We start from the raw sequence: 18,554 nt of genomic DNA on the forward strand, positions 1-18,554 counted from the left end.
TGCACATATCTTATTTGTAGTGCAAAAGCCACTTAAAAACAATACAATAATTTAAATGAAGAACAATTTTAAGAACTATAATTTTTTTAGTATTTCAGTGGGAAGTGTGGGCCTGCATTTGGCAGATGAGATAGGATTGTTGTTATTGTTGTGTGCTTTTGAGTCGTTACAGACTTAGGTTGACCCTGAGTGAGGGCCGGGTAAATGACCTTGGAGGGCCGCATCCGGCCCCCGGGCCTTAGTTTGAGGACCCCTGCTGTAGATCTTAGAAAACTATTTCTAGATTTAAGTCATTGACATGCTGACTGATATCTAAACAGGATGAGTTGGAGATGTCTCCCCATTGTCTCTGCAATGGGGACTGAGGCGGCTTACATGTATCTCGGCCTATCAGCCCGCCAGGACCCTAAGATCTTCTGGGGAGGCCCTGCTCTCTATCCCGCCTGCTTCACAGGTGCGGCTGGCGGGAACGAGAGACAGGGCCTTTTCTGTGGTGGCCCCGCGGCTATGCCCTTGGAGGTAAGATCAGCCCCTTCATTGATGATATTCCGAAGAAGATTGAAGACCTGGATGTTTAAGCAGGCATTTGGTTAACCCAATGCAACGAATGGTAACTGACTAAAGGACTGGCAACATGGATGACGAACTGGATCACGTTTTTAGTTAAGAGTCGAACTGGATTGGTATTGATGTATGAATTGTGTTTTTATGTTTTTTATGTTTTTTATGCTTTTAACTGTATACTGTTGATTGTTATATTATGTTGTAAACCGCGTTGAGTCGCCGGCTAGGCTGAGAAACGGCGGTATATAAATATAGCAAATAAATAAATAAATAAATAAAATACATGAGGCCAAGCCCAACAAGGGGGCTCTGGAAAGTTTGCAAAGAGGGGGGAAAGAATAATAATAATAATAATAATCTTTATTTAATACCCCGCCACCATCTCCCCAGCATATTACAATAAAGTAAAACCAAAATACAATAATAATACAGGAAGGAAAGAAGGAGGGAAGCAGGAGAGAGAGAGAGCCCACTGCCCACCCTTCCCTGCCCTCTCCCCCCTGCACCCCACAGTGTCGGAGGAGGTCCCCGTGCCTGCCTGGCCTTGCATTCGCTGAGGCTGGCACCGCTGACCGGTCCGTCTTGGCCCAGGGAGCGCCTGGCACTGCCAACTGGCTGACCAGCACACAAGGCCCCAATTGTCCTCGTCCCTCGCCTTCCCTGGCGCCAAGGAGGGGGGGGGGGGTCAGGTGGGACGATGTGCATGCCATGGGGGAAGGTATCCATCCCAAGCCTTTCTGGTCTGTGTGTCATTGCGGGAGCCCGCCTGGAGGGGGGGGGGGCTCCTCAGGTCTCTCCAATGTGTCTGTGTGTGTTGGGGGGGGGGGGTCAGCCTTGGGAAGGGGCCAAGCCCCAACAGGGCTTGCCTGCCAGCAGAGGAGGGCTCTCTCTGGCCTTTCCAGGCCGCCATCTGCTCCCGGCTCCAAATGACCAGTGACAGTTTTGTGTGCGGATGGTGGCCAAACCCCTCCGGGGACACAAGAGTGACCGGTGTGGCCTTTCCCCGCTGTGCCCCCCCCCCCCCAGCCTGCCTCGCCTTCAGGGGGGAAAGGCCTTTCCACAGCTGCATCCCAGCCAAGTTTCCCGGGGGGGGGGGGGGGGCTCCTGCCTGACCTTTCTCAGGGACAACAGACCCCCCCCCCTTTGGCCTTGCTGGATCCACAAAGGAGGGGGCTTAGCAGGAAGGCTGCTCTAAGACCCCCAAAGTGGGGAGCAGCCTAAATCAGGCTTGAGAGGGGGGGCTCTGGAAAGTTTGAAAAGAAGGGAAAAGAAGCATATGTTGAAGCCCAGATTTCCTCCTTCTAAAAGACATGCATATGGGGGGGGGGGGTATCCACCACCTGGCAGCATTGAGGGGGGAGATTCAGTGGGGCCTTCCTCTACTCTAGAAACCCAGTGGGGCGCAAGGGTTCTGCCTCCGTGTGAGCGCACTATGGACACCATAGAGCCCCCTGCCCTCCCCTTCCTGAATAGACTACTGCAATGCGCTCTACCTGGGGCTGCCTTTGAAGACTGTTTGGAAGTAGGTTCTTGTGGGTTTTTTCGGGCTATAGGGCCATGTTCTAGAGGCATTTTCTCCTGACGTTTCGCCTGCATCTATGGCAAGCATCCTCAGAGGTAGTGAGGATGCTTGCCATAGATGCAGGCGAAACGTCAGGAGAAATGCCTCTAGAACATGGCTCTATAGCCCGAAAAAACCCACAAGAACCTAGTGATTCCAGCCATGAAAAGCCTTCGACAATACACTGTTTGGAAGCTTCAAGTAGTCCAATGGGTGGCAGCCAGGTTCCTTACTGGAGCAGGATACAAGAACCACCCCCACCCCCCAGTTGCACCAACTCCACTGGCTGCCAGTCTGCTTCCAGGCACTATTCAAAGTGCTGGCTGTGGCCTATAAAGCCTGGCCTAAATGGTTCTGGCCCAGCTTACCTGTCTGAACGTATCTCCCCCTATGAACCACGTCGGAGGGTAAGATTGTTTGGGCAGTCCTGCCCCCCCTTGCAAGCGTGACTGGTGGGACAGGGACAGGGCCTTCCTTCTCAGTGGTGGCCCCTCAGCTGTAGAACTCCCTCCCCAACAACATTAAATCAGTACCTGCCATCCTGTCCTGTAGAAAAAACCTTAAAACCTGTTTGTGGGACCAAGCATTGGAGCTGTAGGTGCAGCAACTAGAATGAGAGCAATTTTATGTCACCGACAATTGACTGACTTGGGGTTATGATTGTGAATTTGTGTAACTTTTAAATGGATGTTTTAATAGATGTTTTAATTGTAATTGTTTATTTATAATTGATGGGTGGGCATCTAGTGGTTGCCTGTTGCAAAGGGTGCGAAGGACAGGAGAGGGGCACCCAGCAGGCCCAATGGGTGTGTGTGTGGGGTGGAATCAACACAACAGAGTGACTCCCAAGCAGAGGAGGAGGGATTGAGTGTGGGGGGAGGGCTGGGGGGGGGGTCCTCCCATGGCTGGAAGGGGCCAATTGGTGTGTGTGGGGGGTGGGTGGGTGTGGAATCAACACAACACAGTGACACCCAAGCAGAGAGCCGTTCAGCAGTGGAACTCTCTGCCTTCCCCGGAGGGAGTGTGGTGGAGGCTCCTTCTTTGGAAGCTTTTAAACAGAGGCTGGATGGCCATCTGTCAGGGGTGCTTTGAATGCAGTATTCCTGCTTCTTGGCAGAATGGGTTTGGGCTGGACATTGGGCCATGAGGTCTCTCCGAACTCTAGGATTCTAGGAGGAAGGAGGCGCAAGGGAGGGAGGCTAGTGGGGGGGGGGGTCAATGGGAATCTCCCAAGCAGAGAAGGAGGCAGGAGTGGGGGAGGGGAACTGATGGGGGTCTTCTAATGCCTTGCTTCATGGGGGCCACGGGGGGGGAGAGGATTTGAATCTGCGAGACGGGGTGAGCTCCCATCTGTCAGCTCCAGCTTCCCTTGCAAGGGCACGAGAGAAGCCTCCCACCTTGCAGGCGGCCAATCCTCTCACACCAGAAGCGACTTGCAGTTTCTCAAACAATGCCTGGAAGGGGTCAATGGGAATCAACAGAGGAGGAGGGGTTGAGTGGGGTACTGCTGGGGGGCTCTTCCCCTGGCTGCTGTTGGGGGCCACCAGGGAGCAGGGGTGCTTGCCTTGCCTGGGAGCGGCCAGTGGGCGTGGCTGGGCTGATTGGCAACACAACACAACAGGTCTGTTCCAACTCTAGGATTCTATGATCCGGGCAATGTCCTTGCAGAGGGCCAATTCTCTCACACCAGAAGAGACTTGCAGTTTCCCAAGCAACGCCTGGAAGGGGCCACTGTGTGTGTGTGTGTGTGTGTGTAATCAACACAACAGAGTGACTCTGGATTGAGTATGGGGGAGGGGATGTCTTCCCCTGGCTGCTGGCCATTCAGGGTTGGGGGTGCTTTGAATGAGTTTTTTCCTGCTTCTTGGCAGAATGGGGTTGGGCTTAATGATGGCCCACCGGAGGGAGTGGGGTGGAGGCTCCTTCTTTGGAGGCTTTTGAACAGAAGCTGGATAGCCATCTGTCAGGAGTGCTTTGAATGCAATTTCCCTGCTTCTTGGTGGAATGGGGTTGGACTGGATGATGGTGGCCCACCAGGTCTCCTCCAACTCTAGGAGTCTAAGATTCTATGAACCAGGCAACGTTCTTGCAGACAGCCAATTACCTCACACCAGAAGCGACTTGCAGTTTCCCAAGCAACGCCTGGAAGGGGCCAATGGGCGTGTGTGTGTGTGGAATCAACACAACAGAGTGACTCCCAAGCAGAGGAGGAGGGATTGAGTGTGGGGGGAGGGCTGGGGGGGGTCCTCCTATGGCTGGAAGGGGCCAATGCTCTCTCTCTCTCTCTCTGTGTGTGGGGGGTGCAATCAACACAACAGAGTGACACCCAAGCAGAGAGCCGTTCAGCAGTGGAACTCTCTGTCCCAGAGGGAGTGTGGTGGAGGCTCCTCCTTTGGAGGCTTTGAAGCAGAGGCTTGATGGCCATCTGTCGGGAGTGCTTTGAATGTGATTTCCCTGTTTCTTGGCAGAATGAGGTTGGACTGGAGCATGGCCCAGGAGGTCTCTTCCCACTCTAGGATTCCCTTGAAAACGACTTCCCATGGTTGGAAGGAGCCAATGATCTGTGTGTGGGGGTGGGGGTGTGTGCAATCAACACAACAGAGTTGACACCCAAGCAGAGAGCTGTTCAGCAGTGGAACTCTCTGCCCCAGAGGGTAGAGGCTCCTTCTTTGAAGGCTTTTAAACAGAGGCTGGATGGCTATCTGTCAGGAGTGCTTTGAATGCGATTTCCCTGCTTCTTGGTGGAATGGGATTGGATTGGATGATGGCCCACCAGGTTTCCTCCAAGTCTAGGATTCTAAGATTCTATGATCCGGGCAACGTCCTTGCAGACGGCCAATTACCTCACACCAGAAGCGACTTGCAGTTTCCCAAGCAACGCCTGGAAGGGGCCAATGGGTGTGTGGAATCAACACAACAGAGTGACTCCCAAGTAGAGAAGGAGGGATTGAGTGTGGGGGGAGGGCTGGGGGGGGGGTCCTCCCATGGTTGGAAGGGGCCAATAGATCTGTGTATGTGTGTGTGTGGGAGGGGTGTGTGCAATCAACACAACAGAGTGACACCCAAGCAGAGAGCCGTTCAGCAGTGGAACTCTCTGCCCCAGAGGGAGTGTGTTGGAGGCTCCTCCTTTGGAGGCTTTGAAGCAGAGGCTAGATGGCCATCTGTCAGGAGTGCTTTGAATGCGATTTCCCTGCTTCTTTGTGGAAAGGGATTGGACTGGATGATGGTGGCCCACCAGGTCTGTTCCAACTCTAGGATTCTATGATTCGGGCAACGTCCTTGCAGACGGCCAATTACCTCACACCAGAAGCGACTTGCAGTTTCTCAAGGAAGGGCCCAATGGGTGTGTGTGTGGGGGGTGGAATCAACACAACAGAGTGACTCCCAAGCAGAGATTGGGGGGGTGAGGCCTTCCCCTGGCTGCCTGCCTTTCAGCTGGGGGCCAGCAGGGGGCGGGGGTGGGGGTTGCCTGCCCTGCGTGGGAGCGGCGTGTGGGCGTGGCTGGGCTGATTGACGGGCGGGAGAGGGCGAGGGGGGCGTGTCCGCGCGTGGTCCCGCCTCCGCCCGGGCAGGCCCTCCTCGCCCGCCATCTTGGGTCTCCTTTGGGAAAGTTTGCAAAGAGGGCCAAACAAGCCCGAGGAGAGTCTCCCCCCGAAGGAGGAAGGAAGAGGAAGGCGAGGAAGCCATGCCGGTGCGCAGGCAAGGTGAGGAGCAGCGGTCTCCCTTTCTCTCCTCCTCCTCCTCCTCCTCAGGGTTTGCCTCCCTCGGCCTCACTTTCCTTGTGTTTCTCTCCTAGATGCGGAGCGGGCGGTGCGGCTGCTGGAGGGCTACCGCTCGGGGCTGGGCGGCGGGGCCGAGGACCGGCAGCAGCTGCGCGGGTCCCTCGAGCGCGTCATCGGCGTCTTCCGCAGCACCCTCTTCCGCGCCCTCCTCGGTGAGTCTGTCCACACGCTCAACTAATTCCGCTTCCAAACCAACTAGAGGGCGCCCCCTGCCGGCGCCTCGGGACACGCCTGCCCTCCCTGAAACTCCCTTACACTAAGCTCCGCCCCCAAAGGGGGCGGGGCTTAGTGTAAGGGAGTTTCAGGGAGGGCAGGCGTGTCCCGAGGCGCCGGCAGGGGGCGTGGCTTTCTTCTGACTCCTCCCCTGGGGCGTGGCTTTCTTCTGACTCCTCCCTTTGTGGGCGGGGCTTAGTGTAAGGGAGTTTCAGGGAGGGCAGGCGTGTCCCGAGGCGCCGGCAGGGGGCGTGGCTTTCTTCTGACTCCTCCCCTGGGGCGTGGCTTTCTTCTGACTCCTCCCTTTGTGGGCGGGGCTTAGTGTAAGGGAGTTTCAGGGAGGGCAGGCGTGTCCCGAGGCGCCGGCAGGGGGCGTGGCTTTCTTCTGACTCCTCCCCTGGGGCGTGGCTTTCTTCTGACTCCTCCCTTTGTGGGCGGGGCTTAGTGTAAGGGAGTTTCAGGGAGGGCAGGCGTGTCCCGAGGCGCCGGCAGGGGGCGTGGCTTTCTTCTGACTCCTCCCCTGGGGCGTGGCTTTCTTCTGACTCCTCCCTTTGTGGGCGGGGCTTAGTGTAAGGGAGTTTCAGGGAGGGCAGGCGTGTCCCGAGGCGCCGGCAGGGGGCGTGGCTTTCTTCTGACTCCTCCCCTGGGGCGTGGCTTTCTTCTGACTCCTCCCTTTGTGGGCGGGGCTTAGTGTAAGGGAGTTTCAGGGAGGGCAGGCGTGTCCCGAGGCGCCGGCAGGGGGCGTGTCCTTTTCCTGACTCCTCCCCTTTTCTCCCCCTCTCTCCTCCAGACATCCAAGAGTTCTACGAGGCGACCCTCCTGGAGAACCCCAAGACCGTGGGGAGGCCCCGCCCCCTCGAGAGCGCCCCGCCCCTCGCCGCCTGGGACCTCTCCCCCGCCCCGCTGCCCGCCACCCCCCTTGGGCCACGCCCAACCACGCCCACACAAGAACATCCAGCCCAAACACCAACACCACCAGCAGCACAGGTAAACCAGGTGGGGGTGGGATGGGAATCACCTGGAGGGGGCGGGGCCTCTGCCTTGTTATGACTTGGGATCCCCTCTAGAGGGCGCTGGGATGGGAATCACCTGGAGGGGGCGGGGCCTGTGTCTTGCTATGTCCTCGGAGCCCCGCTAGAGGGCGCCCCTTGCAGCCAGTCCCACATAATAAGCCTTATAATAATAATAATAATAACAACAACAACAATAATAACATGCAGTTCTTGTGGGGTTTTTTGGGCTATAGGGCCATGTTCTAGAAGCATTCTCTCCTGACGTTTCGCCTGCATGTATTGCAAGCATCCTCAGAGGTGGTGAGGTCTTTTTCGGGCTATAGAGCCATGTTCTAGAGGCATTCTCTCCTGACGTTTCGCCTGCATCTATGGCAAGCATCCTCAGAGGTAGTGAGGTCTTTTTCGGGCTAAATAGCCATGTTCTAGAGGCATTCTCTCCTGACGTTTCGCCTGCATGTATGGCAAGCATCCTCAGAGGGAGTGAGGTCTGTTGGAACTGGGAAAAAGGGGTGATGCAGGCAAAACGTCAGGAGAGAATGCCTCTAGAACATGGCCATATAGCCCAAAAAAACCCACAAGAACTGAGTGATTCCAGCCATGAAAGCCTTCGACAATACAATAATGACATGTATTGTTGAAAGCTTTCATGGCTGGAATCACTAGCTTCTTGTGGGTTTTTTCAGGCTGTATGGCCATGTTCTAGAGGCATTTCTCCTGACGTTTCGCCTGCATCTATGCCTAGCATCCTTAGAGGTAGTGAGGCTTGTTGGAAGTAGGAAAAAGGATTTATATATCTGTGGAATGACCAGGGTGGGACAAAGGGCTCTTGTCTGCTGGAGCTAGGTGGGAATGGGTTGTTGTAGGTTTTTCCGGGCTATATGGCCATGTTCTAGAGGCATTCTCTCCTGACGTTTCGCCTGCATCTATGGCAAGCATCCTCAGAGGTTGTGAGGTCTGTTGGAAGTAGGAAAATGGGTTTATATACCTGTGGAATAATGACCAGGGTGGGACAAAGGACTCTTGTCTGCTGGAGTGAGGTGTGAATGTTTCAACAGACCACCTTGATTTGATGGCCTGGCAGTGCCTGGAGCAAACTTTTGTTGAGAGGTGATTAGATGGCCTTGTTTAATGTATTGTCGAAGGCTTTCATGGCCGGAATCACTGGGTTCTTGTGGGTTTTTTCGAGCTATATGGCCATGGTCTAGAGGCATTCTCTCCTGACATTTTGCCTGCATCTATGGCAAGCATCCTCAGAGGGAGTGAGGTCTGTTGGAACTAGGAAAAAGGGTTTATATATCTGTGGAAGGACCAGGGTGGGACAAAGAACTCTTGTCTGCTGGAGCTAGGTGGGAATGTTTCAACTGACCATCTTGATTAGCATTTAATGGCTTGGAAGTGCCTGGGGGAATCTTTTATTGAGATGTGATGTGATGTGCCTGATTTTTTCCTCTCTGTTGTTTAGCTGTTCTAATTTTAGAGTGTTTTTAATACTGGTAGCCAGATTGTGTTCATTTTCATGGTCTCTTCCTTTCTGTTGAAATTCCCCACCTGCTTCTTGTGGATTTCAATGGCTTCTCTGTGTAGCCTGACATGGTGGTTGTGAGAGTGGTCCAGCATTTCTGTGTTCTCAAATCATATGCTGTGTCCTGGCTGGTTCCTCAGGTGCTCAGCAGAGAGGAAACAACCAGGCACATCTTAACAGAACTCTAACAAAATTTTCAAAATTTCATTACAAATGGCAGTTCCTAATTGGTTCTGTCATAAAAATTGCCAATCATGAAATAATAATGACATTTTGAAAGTTTTGTTTTGGTTTTTTTTTTAATTAGAATTTGATTAATTCTTATATAGATCTTTTACCTTTTATATAGATTACAACGAAAGAGTGAGAACAATAAAGTATAGGAAAGTGAGGAAATAAAGAAAAAAAGAGGAAAAAGGAGACATTTTGAAAGTTTTGTTAGTGTTCTGAAATTTTCACCACCAGAACTTTAACAATACTGTAGAAGCAAAGCACCAGCGCCCCCTAGTTTTTACCACCAGAACTGTAGTTTTGTAAGTACTTTAGAGCCAGGTTCTTGTGGGTTTTTTCGGGCTATAGAGCCATGTTCTAGAGGCATTCTCTCCTGACGTTTCGCCTGCATCTATGGCAAGCATCCTCAGAGGTTGTGAGGTCTGTTGGAAGTAGGAAAAATGGGTTTATATATCTGTGGAATGGCTGGGGTGGGGCAAGGAGCTCTTCCCTGCTGCAGTTGGGTGTGAATGTTTAGCTGATCACCTTCATTAGCATTTGAAGGCTTGGCTGAGCCTGGGAAAATCTCTTGCTGGGAGGTGTTATTCTGTGCCTGGTTGTTTCCTCTCTGCTGTTTTGCTGTTGTAATTTTAGAGTTTTTTAATACTGGTAGCCAGATTTTGTTCATTTTCATGGTCTCTTTTCTTTACTTTTAGAACCATGGATTGCCCATCCCTAATATCTATCTATTTATTTACTAGCCACCCCCTGCCATGCTGTGTATATGTGTTTTGTGTGTGTGTGTCTATATTTGCATATATGTGTGTTTGAGGAGGGGTGGCCCTGGATGGGAGTGGGTGCTCTGTGGCTGGTGCTAGCCATGGACAGTGCGTTGGCATTCCTAGATTCAAGAGGAGGAGGAGGAAGAGCAGATCCTCCGGGAAGGAAAGAAGGCAGGCAGGCAGGCAATGGCCAGCAGCTGCCCCCCCCCTCAGCCCCCCCCAATTGGGCTTTTGAGCTCTGAAAAGGGTTTTATTTTATTTTATTTTTTTCCTATATCTATACCCTGCCTGTTGCAATCCAGAGCAGGGAACGAGGCCCTAAGAGAACTCTCCACCACACTTGGCTGTGAAAAACAATCCTTTTTTATTGAAGAAAAATGGTTACAAAATAAAGGAAAAATGCAAGTCAAAAGCCACAGCAAAATCAGCAAACATGAATTTAAATGGACAAAGCAAAACCAAAAGCCTCACTGGGAAATACTGGAACCTGTTAGCAATCCACTAACCGCACTTGATATCCTAGAAATCTTCCCATACTATGGCCAGGGAACCGGGAGAACTGCCAAGGTCTTCATCAATTCTGAAACGATGCCTGAACTGAGGCAATCAGCCTGGCATATTGCAATTAAAACTCAATAATCGGTTCCGTGAACCGCCCTTCTGTTTTGAAGCCAATGTTTTTAATTCTTGAATTCGGGAGGATCGACGCAAACTGAGTGATTTACTTCTGTCTTCCCAAATTTGGCCCCTTCTGTTGTCATTACAGTGAACAGGTGCAGAAGGGAGGGAAAGGTCAAGGTCTCCCTCTGAAACATTCTCAGGAACACTGGTACTTTCATTTTCCAAACCTACAGCAGTTTCTTCCTCACTAATTTCAGGAGCATTGGCATCAAAAGGTACATTTCCATTAGCATCAGTAAATATACTTTCATTAGCATCAGGAGGAACAAACCGAGAATCAGGTTCAAGTTCAAACTCAGGCTGAACCCCAACACTGCCCTTCTCACCCCCGAGGAGGGACCCCCCTGCACTGTGTGCTATTTAAGGGGCACTTGGGCTCCTTCTGCACTGCCACATAATCCAGATCACTAAAGCACATTATTATTGTTATTGTACTGACACAAAAGCAGAGTATGTCACAGCAAGCGAGATCTCTCTGCTGGATTTCGTATCACAAAAGCACAAGTCGAACACTTCCTGAGCGTCTAGGACTGTGTGATGTCTTTTCGAATGATGCGCGCAGATCCAAGTCAGGTGGCCTTTTGCAGCGGACAGATTGTGATTTTGTCGATGTGTATTGTTTCCAAATGCCGGCTGAGATCTTTTGGCACGGCACCCAGTGCGCCCATTATGAGCACTGGGACCACCTGGACAGGTTGATGCCAGAGCCTATTATTATTACTATTATTTATTATTTATTTACTTATTATTTGCTTCACTCGTATACCACTCTTCTCAGCCATCAGGCGACTCAGAGCGGTTAACAACCAGTATCAACAACACAGTACAAAATCATTAGTCATTTGAAACAGTAATATCAATTAATTAACATCAGGACATCAATACAACAATACAGGAAAACAACAATCCATCACGTCTCATCAACAGAATCAGCATCTGATCTCGTTGTCCATTAATCCATATTCCAGTAATCAATCAATTGCATTGCTTAGTTGAAAGCCTGTTCGAAGAGCCAGGTCTTCACTCTCCTCCGGAATGCCAATAAGGAGAGGGCCGATCTAATGTCTGTAGGAAGGGCGTTCCACAGCCGAGGGGCCACCACTGAGAAGGCCCTGTCTCTCGTCCCCACCAGGCGTGCTTGTGAGGCTGGCGGGATCGAGAGCAGGGCCTCCCCAGACAATCTTAACATCCTAACTGGTTCATAGGAGGAGATGCGTTCGGACAGATAGGTCGGGCCAGAACTTTTTAGGGCTTTAAAGGCTAAATCCACCATTATTATTTATTTATATTCTGCTTTTCTCCTGTGGGTGGGATTCAAAGCGTCGCACAATGGTTTAAGAAACACCTGAAATATCTGAAATACATATTCAGCGAAAACATCCTAAGCCAACTTAGAGCAACTAACCCAGTTTGCCTCCACCATAGACCACAGATTAATAACTTTCAAGAAATAGTGCAATGAGTTGGTTATTGATTTATATGTCAGGTGGGGGGAGGCAGGGCCCCCTGGTGGCACAGTGGGTTAAACCACTGAGCTGCTGAACTTGCTGACCAAAAAGTCAGCAGTTCGAATCCTGGGAGCGGTGTGAGCTCCCACTGTTAGCCCCAGCTTCTGCCAGCCTAGCAGTTTGAAAACATGGAAATATGAGTAGATCAATAGGTACCTCACAGGCGGGAAGGTAACGGTGCTCCATGCAGGCATGACCTTGGAGGTGACTACGGACAACGCCAGCTCTTTGGCCTAGAAATGGAGATGAGTACCAGAGTCCAAGAGTCGGACACGACTGGACTTAATCTCCAGGGGAAAATCTTTACTTTACTGGGGCGGGGGTGAGGGTTATCTGTATTCTGTAGTTGGTTTTCTAAGGTCACTGCTTAGAGTCTCATTCATGGGAGAGAGGTGGGATCAAAGTAAATCAATCATAATAAAAATCAGGATTTCAGAGGGCAGCTTATTTATTATTATTATTATTATTATTATTATTAAACTTTATTTGTACCCCACTAGCATCTCCCGAAGGATTCGATGCGGCTTACACAGGCCGAGGCCTCAACACACAACACAACAATACAATCTAAGCAAATCAAACAATTAAAAACAGACTAAAGCAAAGTAAACAACAGGCACAATACAGTAAACACAATAAAACTGGGCCGGGCCAGAGCAATGGGTACAAGGATTAAAAGTGCTGATGTGACAGGAGGTGTATATACGGCTTCCAGAGCAAGTGCGATGTGTGATGTGCAGCAGTCATTGGTTCTGGTAAAGTGATTATGGGACTCGGTAGTGGAGATTTCCTAATCTGGGAAGGCGCATCGGAAAAGCCAGGTCTTCAAGTTCTTTCTGAAGGCAGCCAATGAAGGGGCCTGCCTAAAGTCTTCGGGGAGGGTGTTCCAGAGTTGGGGGGCCACCACGGAAAAGGCCCTGTCCCGCGTCCCCACCAAGCGCGCTGCCGCATGTATAAACGTGTTGGTATCCTGGGAGTCCAGACTCTCCTCTTGGAAGCTGGGTGTGCTTTGCATGTCCTTGGGATCACTTTGTTCCCTCGGCTGAGAATGAAACGCCCTTTGGGTCAGAGGAAAGTCCCCTGCCCTCCTCTCTGGCCTCCTTCCACCCCAGGGGTGTCTCCCCACAGCCAGGCCCCAGGTAAAGGGGTGGGGGCATAGTGCACCCTACTCCCGCTCCCCCACCGCAGTTTCCTGGAGCCAGCCCTCCTTCCTCGGCCCATTTCAAGTGCAGGCAAATTTTAGGTTTTTTCATCCCTCCAAGTGTTTTGGATTTCAGCTCCCACCATTCCCTACAGCGTCAGGCCCCTTCCTTTTCTGCTTGAGTGGCTGAGTGGGGAAAAGGAAGGGGCTTGAGGCTGCGAGGAATGCTGGGAGTTGGAGTCCAACACACCTGGAGGGATAGAGGGACCAAGTTTGCCCGTACCTGCTCTTGAGCCGGAGGGGTCGTAACAAGGACGGGGAGGGGAACGTTGGGATCCTGGGTCTGCCCCCCTTCCCCCCCCCCCCCCCGTCATCCTCATCCCTCCCTTCCTTTCCCAGCTTTGTGGATTGCCTGTCCCCCCCCCCCCCCCCATCCACTCGAGATGGAATAATCCAGCGGGTGTTTTTTTTTTCCTGGCTCCAGAAGCTAAAATTATTTCATGGGAGGGACTTTGCGCTGAGTTCTAGTTTTCCTTTGCAGGGAGACTTTTTGGGGAGCAGAGAAAGAGAGAGAGAGAGAGAGAGAGAGCAAGAGCACTCAGAGGCAGACACCCCCCTCCCCAAAATAGTCTTTGGAAGAGGGCAGAGGGGGGCACAGTGCCCTAAGGAGGAAGGAAGGAAGGAAGGAAGGAAGGAAGGGGCTAGCTGTGAGTTAGTGAGTGGGTCCTGGGGGGCATTTCTGTGGGCCTTCCTGCCCTGGATCCCGTCTGGCCAGAGAGTGGCCTTGGGTACGCCTGGCCCCTGGGCTGATGCTGGAGGGCCATGGACTGCTTGTGCATTGTGACCACCAAGGTAAGAGGCAGCCCACCTCCCCACTTTCCCCATTCCGCTTCCTCTTTGATTCCCCGTGGGTCTGGAGCCCCTCTTGTGCTTGGGAGGAGTGGGGTGGGGTCTCCTTCTCAGTGCGCAGGAGGGAGGGGTCTTGCACCTGATACCTGGCTGGCTGGCTAACGGAGTGGGACTCGGGCACCGCCACGTATGACTCCCAGTCTTCTCTTTGTCAGTGTTGTTGACTTGACGTGGTGGGGAGTGCATTTCAGAGTGCTCCAAACTCTATTCTTCCCCTCCTTGGGTTAGCATGTGGGTGGGGGGGGGGGTCTTCTTGGGTGCCCTGCTCTGCCTTTTTTGTCTTCTCAGGAAGCCCCCCCCCCTCCTCTCCCATGTGCCCCCCCCCCCCCCCAAATCCAGAGGCCCTGATGATGGCTTCCTGGCTGCTTTGAATTAGCGTGTGGGTGGGTGGGGAGGGGTCTTCTTGAGTGCCCTGCTCTGCCTTTCTTGCCTTCTCAGGAAGCCCCCCTCCTCTCCCCTGCCCCCCCCCCCCCCATCCAAAGCTCCTGATGCTGCCTCCTTGGCTAGCTTTGCAGTGGAGGCAGGAGGACTTCATGGGGTCTGGGTTGTTGTAGGTTTTTCAGGCTATATGGCCATGTTCTAGAAGCATTCTCTCCTGACGTTTCGCCTGCATCTATGGCAAGCATCCTCAGAGTTTGCGAGGTCTGTCGGAAACTAGGAAAATGGGGTTGATATATATCTGTGGAAGATCGAGGGTGGGAGAAGGAACTCTTGTCTGTTGGAGGGAGGTGGAAATGTATCAGTTGACCACCTTGATTATTTATTTATTTATTTGCATTATTTCTCCCCCCACTCATGTCATCCTGGAGGCGACTCAGAGCAGCGATTAGCATTTGATGGCCTGGCAGTTTTTAGGTGTGGCTTGTCCCTGCCTGGGAGAATCCTTTGTTGGGAGGTGATTAGCTGTCCCTGATTGTTTCTTGTCTGGAGTTCCCCTGTGTCTGAGTGTTCTTCTTTATTTACTGTTATAATTTTAGAATTTTTAAAATGCTTGTCGCCAGATGTTGTTCACTTTCATGGTTTCCTCCTCCTTTCTGTTGTCGTTGTCCACCTGCTTCTTGTGGATTTCAGTGTCTTCTCTGCGTAGCCTGGCCTGGGGGTGGTGAGAGTGGTCCAGCCTTTCTGGGATCTCTTTGAAGCCAGGATCCACCTTGATGCCTTTTAATGAGCCTCCCTCCCTCTCTCTTCCTCCGGCTCGGATGACGGGCGGGCGGGCGCAAAGGGAGAGGGGGGGGGAGCGCCTCTTTTCATGTCTATTTTTTCCTCACAAGGATGTCATCTTCAGAGGGTTCTGCCTTGATGGCTGGGACAGGTGAAGCCGCGTTCCCCTCCTTCCCTCCCTCTTCATCCCCCCCCCCCCCCCCCCCCGTTCACTGCTTTGTTTTTGGACTTTTCCTGGCTTTGCAAAGGCTGGTTTCAGCACAGGGCTGGCCGCTTGGGATTCTGACCCCAAAGTCTCTCACCAGGGTCAGTGCCTTTGGAATTGTGTCTCCGCAAGGTGCCCAGCCTGGTTGCCTTTAGCCCAGTGTTTCTCAACCTGGGGGTCGGGACCCCTAGGGGGGTCGTGAGGGGGTGTCAGAGGGGTCGCCAAAGACAATTAGAAAACACAGTATTTTCTGTTGGTCGTGGGGGTTCCGTGTGGGAAGTTTGGCCCAATTCTGTCATTGGTGGAGTTCAGAATGCTCTTTGATTATAGGTGAACTATAAATCCCAGACAGTACAACTCCCAAATGTCAAGGTCTATCTTCCCCAAACTGCACCAGTGTCCACATTTGGTCACTGGTGAGTATTCATGCCAAGTTTGGTCCAGATGCATCAGTGCTCTCTGGATGTAGGTAAACTATAACTCCAAAACCCAAGGTCAATGCCCACCAAACCCCTCCAGAATTTGTTGTTGGTCCTGGGAGCTCTGAGTCCCAAGTTTGGTTCAGTTCCATCATTGGTGGAGTTCAGAATGCTCTTTGATTATAGGTGAACTATAAATCCCAGACAGTACAACTCCCAAATGTCAAGGTCTATCTTCCCCAAACTGCACCAGTGTCCACATTTGGTCACATTGAGTATTCATGCCAAGTTTGGTCCAGATGCATCAGTGCTCTCTGGATGTAGGTAAACTATAACTCCAAAACCCAAGGTCAATGCCCACCACGCTCTTCCAGAATTTGTTGTTGGCCATGGGAGTCCTGTGTGCCACGTTTGGTTCAATTCCATCATTGGTGGAGTTCAGAATGCTCTTTGATACTGTAGGTGAACTATAAATCCCAGCAACTACAACTCCCAAATGACAAAATCAATCCTCCCCTCAACCCCACCAGTATTCAAATTATAGCATATCGAGTATTTGTGCCAAATGAATGAAAATACATCCTGCATATTAGATATTTGCAAGATGATTCATAACAGGAGCAAAATTATAGTTGTGAAGTAGCAATGAAAATAAATTGATGGTTGGGGGTCACCGCAACAGAAGGAACTGTATTAAGGAGTCACGGCATTAGGAAGGTGGAGAAACACTGTTTTTGTCCTTGCATTTCCCTTCATGGCATCTCTTGACAGGCGGCAGACTCCTGAGGGAAGGAGCCCACCTTGTTTGGAGCAAGGCAAACAGGGAGGCTCCCAGACCTTGTGCTTCTGAGAGGAGTTCCCACTCCCAACGTCTCCAGCCTGGCTTACAGAATTTGGAAACAGAAGCCAATACTTTGGGAAACATGCAAAATGCACAAAGGAGGTGCCTTTCCCTTCTAGGTCTGCGTGATTTTGAAGTCGTGGAACAGAACAAAGCCTAAGAATGGAATCTTGCGCACCAGAAATCCCATTGTTCCTAAGAATAATGGGGTTCCCCAGGTTGTATTGTCTCAGGAAAGATTCCATCTGAACATTAGGAAAAACTTCCTGACTGTGAAAGCTGTTTAGCAGTGGAACTCTCTGCCCCTTGTGGAGTGTGGTGGGGGTTCTTTCTTTGGAGGCTTTGAAACAGAGGCTGGGTGGCCATCTGTCAGGGGTGCTTTGAATGTGATTTTCCCACTTCTTGGCAGAATGGGGTTGATCATGTCAAGAACGGAGATTCCATCTGAACATTAGGCAGAACCTGCTGATTTTGAGAGCTGTTCAGCAGTGGAACTCTCTGCCCCTTGTGGAGTGGGGTGGAGGCTCTTTCTTTGGAGGCTTTGAAACAGAGGCTGGGTGGCCATCTGTCGGGGGTGCTTTGAATGTGATTTTCCCGCTTCTTGGCAGAATGGGGTTGATTATGTCAAGAACGGAGATTCCATCTGAACATTAGGCAGAACCTGCTGATTTTGAGAGCTGTTCAGCAGTGGAACTCTCTGCCCCTTGTGGAGTGGGGTGGAGGCTCTTTCTTTGGAGGCTTTGAAACAGAGGCTGGGTGGCCATCTGTCGGGGGTGCTTTGAATGTGATTTTCCCACTTCTTGGCAGAATGGGGTTGATCATGTCAAGAACGGAGATTCCATCTGAACATTAGGCAGAACCTGCTGATTTTGAGAGCTGTTCAGCAGTGGAACTCTCTGCCCCTTGTGGAGTGTGGTGGAGGCTCTTTCTTTGGAGGCTTTGAAACAGAGGCTGGGTGGCCATCTGTCGAGGGTGCTTTGAAGGGGACTTTCCTGCTTCTTGGCAGAATGGGGTTGGACTGGATGATGGCCCACCAGATCTCCTCCAACTCTAGGATTCATTACGAAAGGGAGTCAAATCTTACCCAAAGGTTTTAGATCAGTGGTTCCCAACCTGGGGTCCCCAGATGTTTTTGGCCTACAACTCCCTGATATCCCAGCTGTTAGGATTTCTGGGAATTGTAGGCCAAAAACATCCTGGGGACTCCAGGTTGAGAAGCACTGCTCTAGGTGTTTTGGACTGAGGGGGAAAGGAAGGGGTCCGAGGCTGTTAGGAATGGTGGGAGTTGGAGTCCAAAACCCCTGGAGGGGGGGCCCAAGTGGGGAGTGAACCTGCCCTTGGTGGTGCAGGGCCCTCCTGTTTGCCTGCCTGCTTTGTCCTCCACGTTCTTTGGGCACAAAGGTTGTGGATTATGGAACACCTAGACCTCTCCAGGTGAGATTGGCCTCATCTTTATGAGGGTCAGAATGCACCCGTGCAGAGGCGGGGAGGGGCTGGGGGGGGGGGGGGGCAAAGGCCGCTCCAGCCTTCGTTCAAGGGAGAAGGAAGGGAGGGAGGCGTTTCCCTGCTAAGAACCATGGGATCTGGCCCCAGGAGGAGAGGAATCATAGAATCCAAGAGTTGGAAGAGACCTCCTGGGCCATCATCCAGTCCACCCCCATTCTGCCAAGAAGCAGGAATATTGCATTCAAATCACCCCTGACAGATGGCCATCCAGCCTCTGTTTCAAAGCCTCCAAAGAAGGAGCCTCCACCACACTCCCTCCGGGGCAGAGAGTTCCACTGCTGAACGGCTCTCACAGTCAGGAAGTTCTTCCTCATGTTCAGATGGAATCTCCTCTCTTGTAGTTTGAAGCCATTGTCCCATTGCGTCCTAGTCTCCAAGGAAGCAGAAAACAAGCTTGCTCCCTCCTCCTCCCTGTGGCTTCCTCTCACATATTTATACATGGCTATCATGTCTCCTCTCAGCCTTCTCTTCTTCAGGCTAAACATGCCCAGTTCCTTAAGCCGCTCTTCATAGGGCTTGTTCTCCAGACCCTTGAT

The 18,554-nt window shown here is 51.8% G+C and overlaps 1 protein-coding gene across 1 annotated transcript in view; it reads left to right on the forward strand.

Annotated features, from left to right (window-relative positions):
* The first annotated feature begins 5,726 nt into the window (after positions 1-5,726).
* LOC132781577 (disks large homolog 1-like) overlaps positions 5,727-18,554 on the forward strand; it is an 80,299-nt gene continuing 67,471 nt past the window's right edge. The window contains exons 1-3 of the mRNA XM_067466293.1: positions 5,727-5,829; positions 5,922-6,059; positions 6,911-7,107. Coding sequence (XP_067322394.1) covers positions 5,811-5,829; positions 5,922-6,059; positions 6,911-7,107 — 354 coding nt within the window. The 5' untranslated portion in view covers positions 5,727-5,810. The remainder of the gene's footprint in view (positions 5,830-5,921; positions 6,060-6,910; positions 7,108-18,554) is intronic.

The sequence above is a fragment of the Anolis sagrei genome, chromosome 3 (genome assembly GCF_037176765.1).
Source record: "Anolis sagrei isolate rAnoSag1 chromosome 3, rAnoSag1.mat, whole genome shotgun sequence".
NCBI classification, from domain to species: domain Eukaryota; kingdom Metazoa; phylum Chordata; class Lepidosauria; order Squamata; family Dactyloidae; genus Anolis; species Anolis sagrei.